General features: G+C 37.6%; 2 protein-coding genes across 2 annotated transcripts in view; both read right to left on the bottom strand.

Annotated features, from left to right (window-relative positions):
- Rspo3 (R-spondin 3) overlaps nucleotides 1-23,956 on the bottom strand; it is an 85,457-nt gene that overhangs the window by 44,577 nt on the left and 16,924 nt on the right. Inside the window, exons 2-4 of the mRNA XM_050138184.1 lie at nucleotides 10,403-10,594; nucleotides 8,617-8,763; nucleotides 3,099-3,296 (exon numbers count right to left, since the gene is read on the bottom strand). Of these exons, the coding sequence (XP_049994141.1) occupies nucleotides 3,099-3,296; nucleotides 8,617-8,763; nucleotides 10,403-10,594 (537 nt within the window). The remainder of the gene's footprint in view (nucleotides 1-3,098; nucleotides 3,297-8,616; nucleotides 8,764-10,402; nucleotides 10,595-23,956) is intronic.
- On the bottom strand, nucleotides 3,673-4,431 carry LOC126499124 (eukaryotic translation initiation factor 1-like). The gene has a single exon (XM_050138187.1). The coding sequence runs from the start codon at nucleotides 4,373-4,375 to the stop codon at nucleotides 3,854-3,856; it is 522 nt and encodes a 173-aa protein (XP_049994144.1). The 5' UTR covers nucleotides 4,376-4,431; the 3' UTR covers nucleotides 3,673-3,853.

Here is a 23,956-nt window from a genome sequence, read left to right as displayed (position 1 = left end):
AAGCACACGATCTCTTTGTTTACTCTTTCAATATATATTTTTAATGCCCAGATGCTACAAGTATATATGATTTCTTATATAACCTTTTACAACAAATTTTATGTGTCCTACATTTCAAATATGTAGTTAAGTTAATAACCATTCAAGACAGAAACACATTCTAAGAGTAATAGCTTTGTAAGAGTACTTTATGAATAATTCAAAACTAATTTAAAAAAAAGAGTATGCCAGATAAAGGAAGATAATCCCAAACTGTAAACAAACAGTACACTTTGTTATAATTAAGAATTAGGAATACAAAAGCATACATTGACATCCTTAGTCTCGTTTCCCATAGTTATTAAAAGTGCAAGAAAAATACGAGTCAGAAAAACAATTCATTTTCAAAACACAACCATTCTGTATCTAGAAACTATGTCCTTCTATTGAACTTTTTTTGAGTGCTCCTTTGGAAGCCATTTCTGGATCTTATCATTCTTCCCAGGAGCTTCTGCCTTTGGTAATTAGAACACAGCAGAAAAGAAATCCCGAAAACAGGTTCTGCACCTGTTCCAAATAAGAGTGACCTGCCTCTGTCCAGTGTTTCCCTCTCAGGCAGATAGCAGCTGCAGGCTTCAAATCAAGATTTGTGGGTGCATTTATAACAAAGATCTGGTCTTTTGCCTCACTCGTCAATTAAAAAACCTCTTCCTTTTTCTCTCCATCTCTAATCTGAAATCAGAGCAATTAAGCAGCAGATAGATAGGCCAGAAGGTAGATCTTGTCTTTATCATTTTCCAGTGCTTATCTTTGAAACTGCCTGAAGGGTTCTTAAGTTTAGCCTGCTAAGATAAAAAAGATCAGCTTTTCCAGAAACCTTAGGTCACCAGTCTTCTAGGTAACTTTGCCTGCTGGAATCCTTCCTTTCTAACTGCATATGCCCCTTATCACTTATAATTTAAAATGTTTCATGGTATGCCATCCATATTTCATAAATGCGTATGCAAGCTTAGTGAGGGCTTGGGTAAGATTCCCATGCCCTATATAGCTGATGGTGTGCATGTATATATAGGTCACAGCTACTTGCTTTCTGGGCTTCTTTCTATCTATGTAAAATATTAGATAAGTAGATATTAAAAGAAGTTAAGGAATGTGCTAAGTAGGTGATGAATTAAGAGTGTGGTTTTATTTCTTCCTTGCATTTTCAACCCACTTTAAAAAATGAAACCAGCACATTGAAATACAAACAAAGAGAAAGAAAAAGAGAAATGAGACTGGAAATTTCATGATAGGGGATCTACAAGTCCTTTTAGTCTGTGCATTTAGCAAACTCAAAAAAGAATAAAACATGTTTGCTGTTCTAATTGTATACAGTTATGTTTTTCAGTGTAGTGTTTCTGTATCCTGAAGAACAAAGATCAGAATCAAACTTGAAGTGATCTCTTAAATTACAGACTGCCACTCAAACATTTTATGGCATAATTTCTCTTTTAGTCGCAGCTTCAAGGAGTGACACATAAGACATCATTGTTTATGGAAGGTGCAAGCAAAGTATAGTAGAAAAGCATATACTCAATAAAAGAGAAAAGATAATATAAACTTAATTTTTATGGGGTAAGCTTTGGGTCATTTATATTTTTAAAGAAAAATGTACAAAATACTGATTGCTACTGTAGATTTTATAGAAAGAATATGATTAAAGGCCACAAGTAGCTCATTAAATTTCAAGAATATTCAGTAAACAGAAGTAACAGTGTGGCAATGGGTGAAGACCAACAGAGTGCTCAAACAGCTGACTTCCAAAGCCAAGTTTAAAAATCTAGGATGTTTTAAATTAATTGGTAACAAACGCTAAAAGACCTTTTTCATTAGCCAAATTTCATTCCTGAAACTAAATTTTAATCAAAACCTATTATGAATTTTAAAAAGTTTGATGTTCTCTTTAGCGTAACCCATATCTTCAAAAATCTTAGTACTGTAAGCATTGATTACCATGGTAATAGAAGTCTCCAAACATTTTCAATTGCTTTCCCTAGTACAACAAAAAGTATTTTGCAAAGCTCAGGTGACCCAAATTATTTTTGTCTATAAACAATGTTCATGTTTGTTTTGTCCTCCTTTGTATTCCCAAGAAATCCCTTTACTAAAGGATATTGTGATCATCTGTTTAAATATCTCAGCTTCCCATTGGACTCTGAGTTTAAATTCAGAGTACTTTTAGAGAGGATCTTATTAAACTGTGAATTTCTTGGGTTTAGCATAATATAAGGTCACAAACAGAAGAGCTTAATAAATGCCTGTTGACTGAAATAAACTAAGTAAGTTCAGCCGCAGAGGCATCCAGCTCCTGTCAATTAGCTAAATGAGAGGGTCATTTGCAGGCTCACCAGAAGATTATCTATAATTACTTAAAGATATACAACATATTTCTAGGCAGTCATATTGGGGGTGTGATTGAGCAATATGGGAAAATGATCATTTAAAAAAAAAACAGCAACTGCTGTCTGTCCTTTTAAATGAAGTTTATTTTCACTCATGCCCTATTGTCAAGGTAAATTTCTCTTTGTTACTTACGAGATTTTTGACAAGTTCTGACATAGATCATATTGGTCTCATAGCTTCTGCAGCCTTAGATGAAGTATATAAAAGCAACTTGAGACAGAATGTTCCCAATGGCCTTGGTCAAATACGAGACTTAGGATCATTGGCAACAATTTAATTTATAGGCAATTGTGAAGGGAATGTGTTGATAGGGGTATCCCTTTGTCCTGGTCTTACACCAGGTGATGTTCACCTTGTATTTCTAAAACTTCCCAAACGTTCCTAGGCACTAAAAAGACATATCACAGGGGAAAAAAAAAAGTCAAACCCTAATGCTTTAACAGGAATCTCCTGAAATGAGGTACCTTTATCATGCTCTAAAGTTTTGAGATCAGGTTCCATACTAAAAAACCATATCACTTATGTGATCTGAAACTTGGAGCCATAATGTTATTTTCTCTACACATTAGCGCTTCAGATATGAGGAATACAGCCAGTATCCCATATAAAGATATAAAGTGAAATATGGATCAAGGTGTGAGGGCTCAGAGAAGCACATTTTGTTAGTGTGTCTTTACCTCGCTCTCCCTTTGAACACTTCTTTCTCTGTACTATACACGTCCTTGTCTCGCTGGTTGGGGGGCACAGGTTGCCCTTAGCTGAAGGATGCTGTAGGATTTCTCGGACCCGTGTTTCAGTGCCTCTTTTGAAGCCACATGTTTTTCCTTTCTTCATGCATGGACTCCAAGGGCCCCACTCACTGGCCTCACAGTGCACTGAAAGCAAAGAGAAACAGTGTCAGCTGGCTCGCAGGCACAGGCAAGATTGTCAGCGAAACAAACAAGGAAGAAGAAAAAAAAAAAAAAAAAAAAAAAAAAAACCACTGCATATATCCTCCATACATCTAAGTTTCTAGGAGAAATTCTGCATTATCAAAGTTGGCCAAGATAACATAAGTAAGGGGGCAGAAGTAGGGTGTTTCTAGTACACATGTTGGGTCTGTTCATTCTTGCACTGAATTGGCTTTCTGCAATGAACTTAGTTAACCCAGGCACGAACATGACTACTCACAATTAATCCTTTGTAAATTTCATAGCATTGCTATAATTTTGGGTGATAATAGAGCTTGAGGAATATTGTGATTCTTTTTTTTTTTTTTTTTTGGCTCTTTTCAGTTTATTGCATGAAGGAGTTACACTAGTCCAAGTTAAAAGCGGACCCCAAATGGTTACATTATACAAGCTGTGAGGTTTTTAAACTTGTGACAAGGGACAGGAGGGAAATTCTACTCATTGCAAGGAAATCCTCACTTAAGCTTCAGAGTCACAAGCACTTAAAACCCATGAACCTTCAGCTGATCGTCCTTAGCCAGTCCAATCTCTGTTAGGAACTGGCATATGTTCTTGCGCTGGTCACCCTGTAGCTGAATTACTTCTCCATATTCTGGATGCTCAATTACAGTACCATTGCAGGCAAATTTCTTCTTAAACGCCTTCACTAATTTCTTTTTATCGTAATCATCAGCGATCCCTTGGACAGTGGTAAGGGTCTTCCTGCCGTTTCTCTGTTGAATTCTTATATGGATATAATCCTCAGTGTCAGCAGGAAGCAGGTCATTACCCTTACTTGCATCAGCAAAGGGGTCGAAAGAGTGGAGGTTCTGAATAGCGGACATACGATACGATTCCTTTTCCTCGGTGGAAACGGCCTGCGGAAGGCGGCTGCGGGAGAAGGCGGTCTGGGGGGACGGAGCGTCGGGAAGCGAGGGGGCTCGAGGGAAAGGCAGCTGAGTCCTCCGCGGCGGCTCAGTGACTGGGGCCGGAATATTGTGATTCTTGACTAGCGAATTAAACATTAGCAGATTTCAGAATTATCTGGAAGGCACTGTTGACAGAAGTTGCTCTCCCAGTCAGTCCCACAGCCATTCAGTCCCAATAGAGACACACAGAGGGTTACATTAATTAAAAACTGGTTGGCCTATTAGCACAGGCTCCTTATTAACTCTTATATTTTAAATTAACCATAATTCTTGTCTCTGTTAGCCATGTGGCTTGGTATCTTTTATTTGTGAGGCATCCTCATGTCGTTTTCTCTTCGTCTGGGTGACTACTGTAGACTAAGCCTTTCCTTTCCCCAGATTCTCCTATACTGGTCACCCTACATATATTTCCTGCCTGGCTACTGGCAAGTTGGCATTTTGTTAAGCCAATACAAGTGACAAATCTTTACAGGACACAAGACCATTGTCCCACAGGAAGGCACAGTAAAGCACGGGATGCTAGAACTTTCCCTAAATCTTCTAATGAAGTTTTTGTTTGTTTTGGTTTTGCAAGACAGGATTTCTCTCTGTAGCAGCCCTGTCTGTCCTGAAACTTGCTGTGTAGACCAGGCCTTGAACTCACAGATATTCACTAGCCTCTGCCTCCTTAGTGCTGAGATAAAAGGCTTATGCCACCAATGCCAAGCTCTGTGGAAGATTTAGGATGAAGCAAATGTGCCCTCTTAACAATGTAAGAGATGTTATGTGCAGATGGAAATGCTGTTTGATTTGAGAACATCTGTGCTAGATAGAGAATGACAAGTAGAAAAGGAATCTATGTCTTTGTCCAATACTCAGTGCCCTTCCTATTCCCCATTCTGCTGAATACCTAAGTATCATTTATGACTCAGTGAATGGGCAGCAGCATCTCTCACTTCACTGGTCAGGGACTGCTGATAACTTGCATCTGGACCGAACATCCTTATGTGGTTCTTAAAGTGCAGGATGTGCCCCACTGAAGCTCATGTGGAAATTGTTTCCTTTGTGTGAATGTAGTTTCTCTGCTTTTCATTAATAGCTTTTCTAGCAGTAGTAGACATTTGTACTTTTAATGAAAAGGCACACTCCCAAAGTGCCTTCTTCCTTCCTTCCTTCCTTCCTTCCTTCCTTCCTTCCTTCCTTCCTTCCTTCCTTCCTTTCTCTCCCATTTCTTCCCTCCCTCCCTCCTTCCTTCCAGCAGAGTCTATATGCAGCTGTATTTAGCCTCTGACCTATGGTCCCATGCCTCTTCCTCCTGATTACCAGAATGTGTGTGCTACCCTGGCTGGACTGAAAACGCTGTTCCTGTTTTTATACCATGAAGCCTCCAAACTTACAACAACGGAAATTGCTTCCAACTGTAAACCTTTGAGGTAGCACAAACTTGTCTTCACAAGAATAAGTTTTCCAGTAACCTTTCCCATTGTCTCCCGACTTAATGGGTTATTTTGCAAGAATGTTATCTCTGATGACAATCTTAAAAACAATAACTTAAGTGTTCTAAAGATCTAAAGTAAAATCTGTAGATAGAAGTAATTTTTTATTAAAATTTTATTTTAAATCTAGAGATCTAAAATGTTCTTTGTTTTAAATAGGTATTTTAGTCACTTTTAGGTATCTGAATGCAGCAAAGAACCATGTAAAAGTGAATTGCTTTCTGTAAACTTTAATGAACATTATTGAACCATCTTCAAAATAAACTTCATATCCACTTATACCTTTGGGAATCTGATCAGAGAAGAAAGCAGCTACAGTATTTGATAGTATCATCTTCTGCAAATTATGAGAAATTTCTCCTAGCATCCTCTCCCTAAATTAATCATCAAAGAGTATAACAGATTAGAAAGTTTCCAAGAAAGCAAAGGGAAGAAGAAATGTTGTTTTTAAGTTAACATTGTATATGTGCTTAGCACTAGAATTAAGAGGATGAATTAGAAAAACATTATTTAATATAGAAGCCAGAATACTTCAGGTCTTTCATGACAAAGATGAAAAGTCAAATACATAATTTGACTTTATAAAAATGGATTTGAGAAATTACAGCCTAGGTAATTACTTATCTAAAATCAGAATTCGAAGGAATCAGAAGATACATGGTTATAAAGGGAAATTTCTGATGTAAATCTTAGATAATTCCATTGCAGGAGGAAATATGACTGAAGAGATTGGATAGTAAAAATCTTTAGATGAGATTATTAAAATTGTATGAAGGGAATAGATATTTCTCCTTCAGAAATACTTTAGAAAAGCTGATCATGCTCCAAATAATAATGTTTTATAAATTTTATAAAAATGGAAACTTTAGATAAATGATAGACAAACATAAAAATGTGATTTATGTCCAATTTAGCTTAGATGAGCAGTGTGGAATTGGGACATAATGCTGTTAAAAGATGCTTAAGAATGGGCCAGGCGGTGGCACATGCCTTTAATTTCAGCACTCCGGAGGTAGAGGCAAATCTTTGTGAGTTCGAAGCCAGCCTGGTCTACAAGGGCTAGTTCCAGGACAGGCCCCAAAGCTACACAGAAGCCCTGTCTTGAAAAACAACAACAACAAACAAACAAACAAACCTTAAATTGACCTTCCAATAGAAAGCAGCCAATATTTCAACTCCTTGGATCCTAACCTTCCATTCTTGTTTCAGGGACAACTTTGATAATCTTCTGTGTAGTGAAGCACACTATCATTTTCTCTGATAATCCTGGGGCAAGCCTGTGTGTGCCTGCTGTGCCCGAGGACCCAATACCAAATAACAGAAATCTTCCCTTAGGGAACAGGCTTCAAGAGCCAGTCCTGAGCAGAAGCACCTGGTCTGAAATTCAACAGTGTCCTGGGTCACTTAATCAATAAATGATCATTTGGCTGCTAGTGGCTATTTTAAAATATGGAATCCATCACCTAAAATTTATGGTAAGAAAGAAAGTTGGTAATGCTAAAGATATAAAGCCAGTGTTCTTTGAAAGCTAATCCCACAGTGTCAGCTGTTACACCCTCTCTCTGATAGGAAAGTATTAATGAACATTTAGCTTTTAAAAACTGAACCCTGCACTTTCAACAACTAACAAAACTTAAATACCTGTCTTTTGTTCTGGGTAAAGAAATCCCACAAGCTTCCAGTAACTCATCCCAGTAACTCATCTGCTCTTGAATATTTTACGGAGTGTTTCCTGTATTTTTCCACTGCTTGGAACTTACTACCTCTAATTATCAACCTTCAGGGTGAGTAGGCCAGAAGAGATCTCATGGACCTTTTACCCTTTGTAAGTTGTTTTTCTGTGCTTTTCTTGACTAGAGAAAGAACTCGAACATAAAGGCACACAGACTGATTTAGGATTGCTGTTTTCCAGTGCTCATAAGGTTAACTTTGAAATATCATACGTTGGGTTTCTTCTGACAAAAAGAGTGTACAGAAATAAAAGTTGTGGTTGTCCTGAAGTGGTTAAGCCACTAACTTATAATTATTTCTCCAACACTTTAGATTCTAACAGAAGCGTCCTGTGGGGAGCCTGGAGGCAGTCCTGGAGACTATCACACACTGAATCAGGAGGCTCTGTGTACACATGCCAGCGTTGGGTCAGCATCAAAGGTTCCTGCAGCCACTGCCCAAGGGACTTGGGAGTTTTCCTTTGCTGTTTTCTCATTCACTTTCTCATCTGTTCCACAAGTGTGCATCCTACTCATAGCTCTAGAGCTGTGGAGCACTTAAAAGAGAGAAAAACCTAGCCTGGCAGTGATCTGTTATTTACACAGACAACTTGTGTGAGGGACCTCCACTCCAGAAAACCAGGCCTGCCATTAATCACCCTTGGGATTGTCTCATTCTGTCAGTTTGAGTGAGTCAAAAATTTTCTCTCTCCCCCTCTCCCCTTTTCTTTTTGTTCTTAATACCTGTACAAGATGGACACAGCAGTACTAATGACTGTTTTCAAGAGAAATCAACTTCGATTGTAGGTTGTTATTAAATTTAGGGATTTTGTAAAACTCTTGGTTGAAAATGGAAATTAGTTGAGTTCCCCTCTCTTCCTCGCCCTTCTTTCTTGTCTCTGAAATGTAACAAATCTTTAATGATTAGAAGAGTAGTAAGTAGTCCTTAAGAAATATCAGAGCACTCTTAAACTGCTCATGAGGCAGGCTGAATATGGCTATGTGAACATAGATTTAGGGCAGCATCTTTGTAAGCAAAGATGGACAGTGTATTAGAGAGAGCCTCTTAGGGCTTTGGGAAGGATTTTCATGAGACTGCTATTGCCATCTGAAGTGTGTCTCATCCATTCTAAATCTTAGAAGCCTTCCTCACCAATACTGACGCATTCCATAGTATGGTTGTTGGCTTCTAACCCTTCTGGGCAGCTGTCAAGGCACTTTCCAAGGTGTAAGTAAAATCCACTTTTACACTTTGTGCAGAAATTTTTGTTGAAACAGGTATCACAGTCAGCTTTGCATTCTGAAAGAGAAACACAGAAAAAGAATTGTGACTCCTCTATCTTCTTCAAAATATTGCTGGATCATCTTTCCATATACATGAAAACTCCTGCATCTAAGTTTGGGATCAATATTATTTTACCAGACTTGAATTGAGGATCTTCCAAAGTCATTTAGTTGATAAACATCAGTTATTGCTTCCAAAATTGTGGTACAGATTGTCTCATGAAAATACCTTGATAATATACGCTGGGCTCCCTTATTTTCAGCCTCTAAAATAAAAGTTCTTCTAAAATCTGCAATATTCTGATCACTGACATCATGTTACAAAGTGTTATAGATTTTTGGATGATCAGATTATAGATATTCAGACGGTAAGTTCTATACACGTATTCCCAAATCCAAGAATCTACTAAATCAAATCTGGTTACAGACAGTTTATATAAGAGGTACTCAACCTGTCCACATGATCAAATAGCTCTTTGCATTAAATGATAGTAATATTTTGTTATAATTTAAATTAAATATACAGAGATGTTGTATTCATACTGTTCTCAAGACTTATTTGTGCATTCAAGCAATATGCAACTGTCTATTGTACGTCGAAAGTTGGTTGATGGCAGTTCATGGGGGTAACATCTACTATTCACAGTAAGCATTATTAAAGGTCTTTTATGTTATCATTACCATAATCCATGGCTATTATGAGTATTTTGCATTATTGTTACCTAAACTTCAGTATAAACCAACAAAGTAGCCACTATAATAACTGTCATTTACAGCCAAGATGCCCAAGGCTCAGGTCTAGCCCAGAACCACAGAAGCAGGCTACAGAAATCTGGATCCAGAGTGGTAAGTGTTCTGGGAAGACAACAATCACAACATCAATGGATAAATGTGGGAAAAACAGACAGGTGACTGACAAATACAAGTGACCTATTCTTCTGGATGAGAGGAACATGGAACATGGCAGTAAGTGACAGCTTTAGAATCTTGAATAAGGGGACAAGCAGCCTCCGAAGTGCTAACTGAGTCAGTGAAGAACAAAAATTGCCAAGGCAGTTCTTGATCTGAGACCTTAGCAGGGCTACAGTAAGGCTTGTGGTTCAACACACGAGGGAGTTACAGGTGGTGGCTCGGGAGGATTTGAATGGTGACACGTGATGTTCCTGGGTTTACAGCTTCCAAGGTCACTTGGTTTTTATTGCTGGGACTGGACTTTTGGGGGACAAGATGATTGTGCTCATAGACTTTAGTTCCAGCTAACAAAATAGTGTTTTCATTGTTATACTGGATATGTATGGAAGCCAAAATAGCTGAACTAATTCTTCCACTCACTGAATACTTGGATTTTATAATGGTAATGGGAACTCAGTCGGTCTGATACCTGTGGTAATTTTCTATTGGTCCAGTGAGTGATAATCATACTCCTGACTTTAGGTTTTGTACACAAACAGACAAACAACAAAAACAAAACTTGAATGGAATTGTTTGTGTTAGTAGTGAAAACTTTCTGCTCTGAGGGATGTCTATGTATGTGTTACTCTAAATATTAAGCAAATATTACTTGCTTTTGAATATTTTAGGTTTATTAGAAGCTGTTTTAATCAGGAGAAATCCCCAAGGATAAGATAAAAATATAAAGTGATACGGGCACTTACTTGTACACTTATTTATATCTGGATATCGAGTTCCGTAATATCCACTTGGACATGAAGAGAGACACACTCCTATCTGCTTCATGCCAATTCTTTCCAGAACAAAAAATAGTCTGGGCTTACATGACAAACATCCATTGTAATCTGAACACGTCGCACAGCCTCCTTGGCAGCCTTGGCTGACGTTAGGATGCACTGGAGAAACAAAATAGGAAAACAGAAAGAGAAGTTAGACCATGGATATAAAGTCAAATGGCTTGTCGGTCTGTGAACATGTTACTTTGATTAGCTTTTAATTCGGTGATAGTGGTGAGTGAGATAAGGTGTCCTCTTCCTTTTGTTTTAACCTGGAACTTTTCTTAACAAAATATATTATTTTTAATTTTTAATCTCATACACTCATGCATTTGTAAGTTTATAATATATTTGATTCAAATAATTCACCAGAAAAGCCTCAGTAAAATATACTTACTGAGTTAGCATCCAAGAAAATGGCAAATGGGGGATTTGTTGCTTTCTGTGTATATGTGTGTTTGTGTGAGTTGTTGTTTTTCACGTTGAAACGGGTAAAATTGACGTGGTTTTATGTGTGTCACAGATGACAAGCACACGTCTCTGATTTCTCAGCGGGTATAATAACATGCACTTCGAGTGAGGAGGCTGGGCAAGGACATTAGGTCTGGGACATCTGTTTTCAACTCTGGCCTAAGAGCCCAGTTTACGTTTTGATCCAACTCAAACTGATTCAGAACCTGCATTAGCATCTTGTCACTGCCCAATGGTTTTCTGAAAATTTCTTCTCACTGTTCAAATTGAAATAATGTAAAAAAATATTATTTAAATAGAGCATTTAAATTTTATTAGTAAGTCTGTGTAGCTCAAATGTCAGTGCTTATCACGATTAATGTGTACTCTTCTGTCCCTTGGGAGAGACCTCAGAGTTTTTTGTGACTCTTATTTAAATCTGCTCATTCAAGTCAAAGGCGTATTTACTGAGGATGGGCTAGTGTAATGGGAGGATCACTGCCAACACACCTTCGGAGATTTTTAACACAGTCATAAGTGATCACTGACAATCACAAACAGACATAAAGAAGTGTTTGAGTCATCATTCACTTGAGCTTCTCTCATTTAACATGCCTTCAGACGTTCATCATGTGTCACCTGACAGGACTACACAAGAGCACGTCTCATGTTGTCGTCAAGCTTGTCTTTTTTCCAAAGGGATTTTCTGTTCATATACAACGCTAATCCTTTATAGGCCTTTCTAGATGCCAGGAGGAAAACGATGTTCCTTTGATTAAGCAGAAGGCGACACGCAGGTATCTTAGCATATTTCTGACTTCTTTTATTGATAGTGGACAGTATAAACATCAATAGACATGGCCACGATTAATCTGTCTTCATAGTGCTGTAAGATTACTAAACTCTATTGCAGAAACAAGGCCCTCCGGTCATACGGTGCCCCAATAGGAAGTGAAGTGGGAGGGGGGACTGGGTTTTGGGCAATAAACTTCAAAGGTCCCCCCCCCCCCCGTTAATAATCTTTCTCTACCAGCTAGGCCCCACCTAAAGGCTCCACCCCCCTCCCCAGATATTATCACTTACAAGCTGGGCAACAAGTCTTCAGAACATGAGCCTGTGAGGAATACATCAGATTTTGAGTATAATAGCAAGGGAAGGCATGAGGTCCAATAGACCTTGACATCATTAGTCTGTCTTCTCAGTCATATTTGGTTATTAACTTCTTCATTGCAGAAACTAAGTCCTCTGGACATAGTTAGAAACGGGACCCATAAAACCAAAGAACCTTCTCATTGGGGTATATGGGCTAGCTACACAGAGGTCATTCGGTTGACCGGCTTCTCCCCGGCCTGCAGGAAACCATCCCCGAATCAGCCACAGGAACCACAAGCAGCTTATTCTCATTCCAAGACGTTTCATAAATAAACTGAGGAAACGTGTGGGGGAAGGGAAGGCTGTTTTTCCTGTACATGTTCTTCTGTGGGGTGGAGTGGTTCTATAAAGTGGACGAGGAGGTTTTGCCTTTATGGGACCTCAGGGACTGGTATGGGAAACTCCTTTCCAAGTATCAGGAACATTTTTCATGCCAAGCACTCAGCACTGGGGACTTGGAGAAAAACGAGAACCTATTTTTAAGGAGGGATACACCCTCAACACAAAAGGTGCAGGAGAGCCCCGAGTGTTCAGAAGCAATCAGAATCGAAGCAGAAGCTAGAGTTGTAAGTACAACCTGCAAAGATTTCCACAAAAACCTGTCTGTGGAAAAGTAGATCATACTTGAAAAAAAAAATTGCTTCCAGTTCAGTCAGGCAGTGATTCCGGGTTCAATGAGGATGGATCCAATTGGTCCCCACGGTTATATCGATACCTCTGAAATGCGGTTTCTTAAAGAAAATGTGATTTTGAAATGATGTACCCTCAAGTTTTTATGAATGATGAAACAGCTTTAAATAGATCAGTTATTAATATTAATGTGGTTTACAATTTCAGGGACTCAAGCACTAACATTCCTTGAGATGTTTCATTTAAATAACTGGGTTTGGATGTTCATAAACTTCTGAGAAACAGCCCTGAGTGCATCTAACTATTGGTAACCATTTCCTGTGACATGGGACGATATGCCAAGACCTTGCTCAATTCCCTGCTATTCTAAAACTTTTCCCAGTGAAATGATGCAAGTCAATATTGTGATATAACAAATCTTTCTGTATTTTTCCTTAAGAAAAAAGTTTTTGAAAATTTGAGGGAGGTTCAGTTGTCCCTGCTTGTGGTGAGGATTTGCTTGTTTGTAGTCAGAGAATGCATGATATGGACAGTGGTGTTTGAGCAAAAAATGAAAAAAAATATTTTTTTCTTTGGGAAAGTTTATATGGTGGCTATGGGAAATGACAGAAGTTAAGACTTTGAAGTTCAGATTCTGGGATCCTGTTTTTATGGGTGAATACTGTAGTGAGGGCTTTCATGAATGCTGTATAAGGATCACTGAAATTATAGTCAGTATTACACAACTAGATACGAATTTCCCAAACTTCATCTTAAGACAAGAGCTTTTTACTTTTTATATGGAAACCGCAAAAAAACTTTGGATTGCCTGTAAGAGCTCTTTCAGCTGTAAAATTCTGTGATTGTAAGACAAAAAAAAAAAATAGAATTTTACTTTGTCCTGCTTCTTTCTTTTGGACCTATTCTATTGACTTTATTTTTACTGCTACATTGCTATATTTATCAAACAATTTTTTTCTGTGTTGTTATATATTGAAGAACATTGAAGGTATGGCAGTGGAGATGTAAGGGATGCTTTGCTTTGTAGAAATTTCCACTTTGTCTTAGAAAATAAGTGGAGTTTACCAGCACACATGCATGTCGATGGCATGCTAGAGCAGGAAACACCATCATTGGTCCAATTGAAAAGAGACTGGTATGAGTTTGATGCGAGGGCCTAAAAGTTTCAGATAAAGGAAGAATAAAGACTCTCAGTAAGACTGGGGGCATTACGGTGTGTTTCTATTATGGAATGAATCCATTGTGGAACATGGAGTGACAATCATTCTGTTTCTATCTCGTGAGTGTGTGATATGATTTATATTAAAACAGTTTTTCCCTAACATGTTGGCAGACCTAGAGATCATAAGGTGCTTAATGTGGTATTCTATGTAAAAGGCTAAAGGTAATTTCCAACAACCTAAGGCAGAGTGGTATGGTAAGGATTGGATGAGGGTTCTAACAGCACCAAAGTGGTGTAATCAGGCAACCAACAGAAGTCACCTGGATAAGAAAGTAGTTTGAGAAGTTGGGTTTTTGAGTTCTTGAGAGAGAAGGTGCTACTTGGGTTGAGAAAGTCTGTAGGTGGAGAATTAGAACAGGTTGGGGGAGCAGAAAGGGGACTCTAATCATAATATCATGGCATAATATGGCATGATCGAACAGGAACAGAACTTACTTTGGAGTGTTTGTTGGGGATGTACATGGGAATCTCTGGTGGCTACTATGTAAGGCGTTGAGAAAGTCCTGATGGATTAAAGAATAAGGAAATGTAGCACAAAATAAAGAATAATTTTTAAAAGAAAAGGGATGAATAATGAGCAAATTTCAATGATACCTTGTTTCTTTCTGCAACTTCATATTTAAGAGCATATGTCCCATAAAATAACACATTTTAATGTGGCAAATGTTCTGTGACCTGTGAAAGTAGAAGCTACCAGGAAGATTCATTTTTGAAACTCAAATCTAGGTCTCAGCAACATTGAAAATTACTAAACAAATCACAGCTGTGATCGAGATTAAAATATACATCTTTGGTGTCTGGCAGCTTCCTTTGAATATTGGTAAATGTTAATGTAAAGCGGACAGATATGAATGAGATAATGGGTAAAATTCACAGGAATTCAGAAGGCTTCCAATGATCTAGCTGCTAAGCTTCAAGTTGTGACTTGTACTGTTGATGATGCATGAAGCCAATTGATTAAGAAGTCCATGCAACAACTCACAGCAAGCTTCCTGGACCTCCCTTCCTTTACTCCATTTCTAAAGTGTAACTGCCATCTATTTAAATTGCTATACGAAAGAAATAAATTGTCGTGTGTTGCAGATCATTGTCTCTGATCCTCATTGACTTGTAGCTGGAAAATGTTAAGATATGCAAATTTAATAAACTTTAGGTCCTTAAGACAGGCTTGATTGAATTCAATATACGTGTTGATTACATACGAGTGATTTTGTGATTTTATAATTTATTTAATTAAAATTTTATATATTCACAAATTTGACAAATCCCATTTTAACTAAAAAATAAGAAAACAAGCAAAACAAAAACACTCATCCAGTCCCTCCCAGGAGCCCTGAGAGAAAGAAGTGAGAGAAGAAACCTCTCATTCACCATGGTTCAGGCCTGCCCCTCTTACACACTGTTTCTTGAGATAAGAAGTTCATTTGATTTGATGATTTCTTGATAGAATTTTTGGTAGGTCCCAGCTTCTCTACAGAGTGACTATTTATTACATTGATTTTTATTAATAATTGAAAGGATGCATCCAGTAATGGTGTTTATAAAAACAAGTGTTAAATTGATGAATACTTAACAGAAAGTTAAACAACAAAATTTTTTTCTAGATGTCCTTTTCTTCAGTAATCCATTTTCCTAGAGAAAATGTGACTGTGTTTCGTTTTTGTTTTGTTATCTTGACTAAGTTAGGAAATATACAAAGCAGACTTGATTGCAGAAGTATTGTTTCCTTCTATTATTATAGTGAGATACTATGGTAACTGAAACTTTAGGGATGATTCATGGTTCCTTGATTGCCTAGCAAGACCATTTTAAAGATAGATCAAACGTTAAAAATTAAAACTACTTAATAGTCTCTTACAAATTTTGGGTAACTACACCAAGAAAATATTGAGATTTTTTTTTCTTAATTTATAAGTTGATGACCATGGCTGGGCCTCCCTAGCCTTTTAAACAATTTGGAAGAGTTAGGGATAGATATCAAAGTAGGCACAAAAGCTTATTTGAACATGTATAATTATTTAATTGGATACAATGTTGTTTTTTTTCTAATTTCATGTGTACATGTGTGGGGGATGGGATATGGAGTACTGAGGCTGACCTTGGGAACCTCTGTCAATCACTCAGCTTATTCAAGGACATAGGATATCTCATTCAAATCTGGAATTCCCAAATATGTTTAGTCTCACTGGCAAGCTGGCTTTAGGAATCCCTTGTCTATGTAGTCAGAGGGTCTAAGTCAGTGGTTCTCAATTTTCCCAATGCTGCGACCCTTTAACACAGTTCCTCGTGTTGTGGTCACCCCAACTATAAACTTATTTTCATTGCTACTTCATAACTGTAATTTTGCAACTGTTATGAATTGTAACATAAATATCTGTGTTTTCCGGTGGTCTTAGGCAACCCCTGTGAAAGAGTTGCTTGACCCTCCCCGACACACAAAGGTCGTGACCCATGGGTTGAGAACCACTGCTCTAATTACAGGTAGGGGCAATATCCACTCAGCATTTTTATGGACTCTGGGGATCTGAACTCTGGTCCTCATGCTTTCTGGAAAGCTCTCAACCACAAGATCATCTTTCCAACCCCAACACTATTTTAGATCCCCACGCTGTGATAACTGAATAAAAAGTTGCTTATTCACAGTCCCATGGTGCTATTATTATTTAATGATAATCTATTGAAACAGCTATATTTATGGATGCAGACATAAGAAATATTGCTATCTTTAAATGCTATTTACCTATTAGATATACTGTTTAATATTAGTATATTAAATGATTTAAAATTCAACTGTTATTTAAGTATATATAAGCATACATATAGTCGTATATATGTGTACACACATGTGTGAATATATATGTGTATATATATGCAAATATACCACATACATATGCCACCATGCACATACACATCTACACATACTTCACTTGGTGTTTTACCTGTGCATAGGCAAAGCATCAAATTTTGTTTCCTCCAGGGGAATCTCACTGGGGAAGCAAACCACTCTTAAGGGTAGGCTGCATGCCCAGTAGTAGACAAGTAGATGGTCAACAGAAAATTAACTCAACGACATATTTTGAGGTTCCTTGTCTTATAATGTCAAGTCAAAGCTTTTAAAAAAATACATATATGTATATGTATATATGTGTATGTGTATATACACACACACTCTTTTTTTACTCTATAGGTCTTTTGTGTATAGATCATGGCTTCCAGAATAGTGTTTTTATGAGATTTCTGAATGTGTAAACGAGTGGGTCTCTGAATCTATATTTGTTTCTTGTGTCTTTTCCTGGGATCTTTTCCATCTATTTGTTTTGTCCTATCATGATGTATTAGATTTTGTTTTATCTTATTGTATTATTATCCCTTAGAAGTGTGTTTGCTCTGTAATGAGAGACAGAACGTGAATAGCTGTGGTTGGGAGGGAAGTGGGGAGGAAGCGAGAGGGGCACAGGGAAGGGAAGCCATAATCAGGATATATTATGCAACGAGAAAGTCAATCTTCAATAAAAGAAAAACATTTTTAAAAACAATAAAATTACTGGATCATATCAAACTAAAAAGATTAATTGTTAGAATGGCCAAGTCTGCCATATCTTTTATCCCAGCTTATCACTTTTAACTGGAAAACTGAGTGTCCACCTGAGTTCACACAATTCTCAACAGGTGCAGTAAAAGTACATTCACATCTGCTGAGTCTTGGATAGTTAGTGATCCACCATTATTATAATGCATGGAACACACTATTTTTCATAGGAATAATTTCTCTGGGAACTTGGTAAACCTTTTTTCCTAAATAATAATTTTCTCTAATAAGTCTAACAGTTTTATACTTTAAGTATGTGAAAACAAATTCCCAATTACCTAAGCTGAGGCTAACATTAAATAGTGAATAGCTACTTTTTTTTTCACTAAAATCAAGTCAACTCAGAATTCTAAGAAAACTGTAGAAGTGGTATAATTCCTGAAATTCGCCATATGTGGAACACTTGGTAGTTAGATGTAAGCTTGGTTAGCAAGGGCAACATTTATCTTAACCCAATCTGTGGGGTCAGGATGAATCAAATATGAAAATAAGTTCATTGTGCATGAATATAACATAGGGGCTGTAAATTAAGGTTTTCAGTACAATATAGAGAATACATGGGTGAAGGCAATGTCCAGTTCTTGATGTCATGGTGCTTACCAGTTGATAGAAACATAAACGCAGAGTTGCATAAATTTTGTTTAAATCAGATCTCAGGCATACACAGCACAGACTCACTCAGAGATGCTACTATAAGCACAGTGGTGAGGTGGGGCATTTGGACATTATTCTTTGTCTGAGGCCTAGATGGTGAGGAGAAGTCACAGAAGCCATCTTTGTGCATCTGAGAAATAGTCTAGTCAAAGACCTGCAAGTGCAAAGGCCTTTCAGCACTGAGGAAGAACTAGCCACGAGGGACAGCATGAAAGGAAACTGTGAGGCTCCAGCACTGTGGCAGAATCCAACCCCAGAAGCCCTTCTTAAATGAAGTCCACAGGTCAAGTTAGTGTCTGTGATCTCTGTACTTTGTAAACGTTAGAAGGAAAGGAGAGAACATATTTGGTCTGATAGTTCTATTCACTTTAAGTTTTCTTAATATTACAGGTTGGGAAAAGAGCAGGTATTCTGTATTTTAAAAACAAATGTGTTCACTTACTAATTTTTATATTAGAGGAAATGTTCTAACTAGGCACATACGTGGGAATTTGCCTCAGATTCCAGAACTCCAAGAGCCCTTGTATCCATCTCTGGGTTCCTTCATGTGAGAACATTCCATTTCCCCTCTGCTCCTGCCTATCTCCCACTGGCAGTAATTTTAGTTTGCTTGGAGGTTTTAAATTGTCATTCCCCTTTTAATGAAGTATCTTTGTGTATTGGGGTAAGCAAAAAGAAAAGGGAAAGTTATAAAACATAAGAGAATAAAATCTTTTTAATCATTACAGCCTAACATATAGTCTTTGCTTACATTTTTCTAAATCTATTAATGCAAAAAAATAAATGAATGCAAGAACTGACACTGTGGCTTTCAATCTAATGAGACTTACATAAGAGTCTCTACATTATGTTACTTTATTTATTAAAAGAATAATAATTCATGGATAGATTTCAAAGTTGAATTGAATAATAGGAACAATCATATTACTTTCCTGTGATGACCTCGTCTGATCTACTGGTTCAGTCTAATCCTGAGAGTGTATCAAGGTGTCTGAAGGATCAAGAGCAAAGGATCTTGACCTTAACCACAAATAGAAACGCCATCATAAAGCGAGCACATTCTGCTCTGGGTTAACATGTAAGGTACTGAGTCAGCATCCCCAGCTGGTTCTAAGGGAAGGGAAACTTCCCTTTCTCCAAGTGGCCATGTTCCCAAGTGGAGGTGAACAGAGGACAAGAGGGGTTGGGGAGGGCTGAGGATCCAGATTCTGCAGAGAGCCAGGACTGTTGATGAGTTTGTGGGTGGTAAATAACAGCGTTTTTCAGCAGACAGGTCCAACAGTGTTCATCCAACAGTGGGAATCATTATGTGCTCTGGCCAGGCTAACAGAACCATCCCCCCTTTTCTTAATGGGAGAAATAATTAGTTAACATAAACAGAAAAATGTGATAGTTTAATGGTACTGACTTTGCCTGGGTGTGAAGCCATAACTACCAACTCACATTCTTGAGTGAAACAAACTTCAGTCTGTGCAAAAAAACAAACTCTACTTTGTTATATTATGAATAAACTTGGATCTTCGTGCCACATAGCATGCTAAAGTAGCATATCTGATGGCCGAAGCCTTAGCATAAGCAAACAGCAGGCGAAGATTTGTGGTGTTTTAATAGGCACAAGAAGATGTGCAAATAGTAGGCGTACCATTAAAAAAAATACCTGGCTTTATGAGTCGCATTTAACGCTGAGAGCAGAGAAAAATAAGTAGCTCTTTCTCCTAGATTAATGAAATCGCTGATGACACAGAAGAATAAAGATGCACCTTATTGAGTGAGATGTTTTTTTGGGAACTTTGATGCACTCTCCCTGCAATGGTGCCTCGTTTGGCTATGAGCCCTGCACACTTCCCAGAGGAGGCCAAAAACAGTGGTGAGTGTGGGCTCTCAGTTCACAGTCTCGTTTGGAATTCCAATTTTATTTTTCTAGCTAAGTTACTAACATTTATCTCTTAATCCAAGTATTTATTTGAAAATTAAGTTATTAAACACTTTCACCCTGTTAGCTAGCAAAAATACAAAGATGAATAACACAAATTACCTGTGTCAAGAGATTGGAATCTGATTATTTATTTTGGCAGGATTTGCCTACCCATTTCCAATCGAGGGTTGTTTATCTGCAGTACGGGATCATCAACTTGATAATTTCTGAGAAGTATTTAGAAAGACATTGTATAAAGTACCTAACATTCGTTAAAATTCTAACACTCATTAAAAATCCACTAAGTACCATTGCCTTCTTTCTCCCATTTCCAGAAGACCCACACCATCCCCATTATTCTTTGTTAGTATTTTGACCTCAACAGATATTCCCAATGAAGCACAAGTATATGAAAATCCAAAGATAAGATCCTCAAATGATAGAGAAATATAATGCTTGTCTTTTAGGATCAGGGCTTAGAATTAATGCTTCCAGCTTCATCTATTTACCTGTTAATCTCTTAATTTTACTTTTCTTAACAGTTGAATAGTATTCCTTTGTGTAAATATGTGATAATTTCAATATTTATTCATCAATTTATGGACATTTAGGCTCTTTCCATTTTCTAGCTATTGCAAATAGAACAGTGGTGGATTAACAGGTATCTGTAGTGTAGGATAGAGTAAGATATCTCTATTCTAGACAGAATAGGCATCTCTAGTGTAGGATAGAGTAGGATATCTCTATTCTAGATAGAATAGGCATCTTTAGTGTAGGATAGAGTCCTTTGGATATATAGCCAAGGGTTGTGTAGCTACATCATCTGGTAAATCTGTTTTCAGATTATTAATGACCTTACATACCGATTTCCATAGTGGCTACACCAGTTTGCATACCCCCGGAAGTGAATAAGTATTCCCCTTTCCCCCCTCTTGAAGCCAGTCTTTGTGGTCATTCAAGCGATAGGATAAAGAATACATAGGTTTAAAGGGTATTAATGAAACAGGAAGGGAGAAATTGGAATTGGGGTAGGACAGCAGGATATAGGCAGGAAAAAAAGGGGGTGGAAGAGACAAGTAACACTAAGATTTTTTTTAAAAAAAAGTCATTACCTTCTGCTATAGAAGCTTAAATATTCATACACACACACACACAGTTAAATTGGAGTCACTCTAATGGGATGGCAATACCCTATGAGATATCACAAGTTGACAAAAGAAAACAACAACAACAGCAACAATAACAACCAGTTCCAGGAATGAGTTGTACCTCTTTTGGAATTGTTAGCCAGTGAGGTGTCATATTGATAATGTTATTTATTACCCTCCAAAACCTTAAAGTAAAACCCTATTGCTAAAGACACCATCTTCTTGAGTCACAGAACATAATAAATCAAGCTGATACTCACTTGGAAGCTTGATCCTTACAGGGTAATTTTCAAAGTGCTGGAAGTTGCTATACATGCTACTAGATAAAAGTAATCATCAGTCTTACCACGGCGTGATTCTTTTGAGCTACAGTAATGACTGGTTTGGGAAGACATGCCCACTGATGAAACGGTGTCATGAACATCATCGGAGTAAGCAATACTTTCTGGGTGAATTTAAGTTCTGCTCTACAAGATAAAAGACCTACCTGACAATATTTTCAGGCCAAGAACTTGGGACTAGTTAGATCATAGGCTTGAGGGGAGAACTTAATATTTGTATTCTGCTAAATGGACATAGTGTTAAGCTAATTCCTAATAACTGACAATTATGATTGTAAATTAATGCATCTTTCATTAAAGAATCTTCTATTTGCAGTATAGAGTGATTAGCATAGAAACCCACAACTGTCCAAGGTATTGAAAATGGGACATCTCCATCATATACCCTTCTACTAAGGATCACTGTGGATTAGAGGCAGGAAAAGTTTAAGAGCAGAGGTGGTGGATGAATACAAAAAAAAAAAAAAAAAAAAACCAGTGTCCTCTAGATCCAGAAAGACAGCTGCCCATATTAACTCACAGTAGTTACAACAGCATGCTGAAGCTCCAAGCAAGGTCAAGCCAGAGCAGAATACCAGAATGGGTATGGGAGGTGGCACAAAGTCCTTCCCCTAGTTGAAGAGCCCTGACAGCTGCTGTAAGAGGGAGTGGGAGTTTTCTTGAAGAGTGGAGCCCCTGGTAAGGACAAGACAGCACAAATTTAAGTGTGAGGAGAAAAAAGGGCACCAAGTTTGGTGAATAGGGAGAGAGTAAAGGATCTGGGAGCTGAGGAAAGGGGCAACTATGAATAAAACACATTTGTTAAAATTCTCATGGAACTAATAAAACAAAAAAGAAAATCTTAATTATAGCTAGTATATGGTGTGCTAGTGAATGCTTTTAATCTTAGTACTTGGAGGCAAAGGCAGGCAGGAGTCTGTGAGTTTGAACCCAGCATGGTACACACCATATCCAGGTCAGCCTGGCTATGCAGTGAGACCCTATCTCAAAAGAGCAATACATATATCGAAGACAATTTACTATATTGCACATTTGCCTCTCTCTGAATGTATTTGAGATAGCTGGTAGATTTATCCAATAATAAAGGATGGTAAGAGGGCATATTCTGATGCATCTTTGTAATTTAAGGTATTTAGCAACATAGGAGGCAGAAATTCACCAAGAGTCAATGTGAGTAGCTGTGTTGTAAGGGTCACAGATACAGACTTAGTATGCATTACTGATTACCCACTAACCACATTACAGACAAAAATGCCCATGAGCCTGACAACTCACCAAAGAAAGGACTTTAAACAGATTGAGACAGAGAAAATTAATTATAAAAACATTAACAGTGAGGCTATAGAGATATCTCAGTGGTTATAAGCAGGTTCTGCTCTTTCCGTGGACCTGTGTTGTCAACAGTCATGTCAGGGCACTTCAAACAGCTTAGAAAACAAACTTATAACTCCAGTTCCAAGAGGACGTGAAACCTTCTTCTGGTCTTCAGGCACACCTGTACTCCTGTGCACATGCAAACACACACACGCATAGTCTGTGCTTCTGTTTCCATGGCATGGGGATGTGTTTAAAAGTCAAATGATTGGGTCCTACTTCTAAAGATTTTGATTTGTGAATGGAGAAGGTAGACTTAAGGATCTACATCTGTAAGAAACATTTCAGGTGACTCTGACAAAATGGCATAATAATTATGACATTTTTTGAGTGTGACATCTTTGCCATATGAAGAATTTCAACTATTGCCCGAAGCAGTCTCCCAGGGACTGATAGATAAATCTGTGATATAACAAGTACTCTCATTCAAGAAATGTGTGACGGTTTAGGAAATTCATGCTTTTCTATAGGAAAAAACACACATACATAAACTAGAAGCTTTTTCCAAGAGAAGTACCAGGCATAAGGGATTACTGGTAGTTGAGGTGCTTACATGCCATGGTCAGCAATTAGGAGGAGAAGAACCCAGACTGAAAGATGGAGAGAGGGAAAGTGAGGTGCATTACTAGGTGCATGTGAAGAAAGAAGATTCATGAGGATGCTGTTATGGGGGAACTTAATAGGAATATAGAAATCTTGCTCATCTTCATAAATTTTCAGATGAGAGCATCAAGTTTTGTATAGCTCATTAATTTCCAACTTATAGAATCATGAATTTCTAAATCAATAAATGTCCTGATACTTATTAATTATGAACATTTATATGAAATATTTTTATATAAATACTTATTTTAAGTATTTATATAAAAGAACCCAGGTACTTCTACAATCTATTCTTCTTTTTCCTTTAGGTGGTTTGTTAAATAAGGATTGGTGTTCTTGCCTAGATATTGCTTTCATCTCATGATAAGAATTCAATTGAACAGGACCTTAAAGATTTGCCAATG

This window comes from Alexandromys fortis, unplaced genomic scaffold (genome assembly GCF_014885135.2).
Source record: "Alexandromys fortis isolate MF-2015 unplaced genomic scaffold, M_Fortis_MF-2015_v1.1 scaffold_14, whole genome shotgun sequence".
NCBI classification, from domain to species: Eukaryota; Metazoa; Chordata; class Mammalia; order Rodentia; family Cricetidae; genus Alexandromys; species Alexandromys fortis.
Note: the sequence above shows the minus strand (reverse complement) of the source record. Positions and strands in the feature narration are given on the sequence as shown.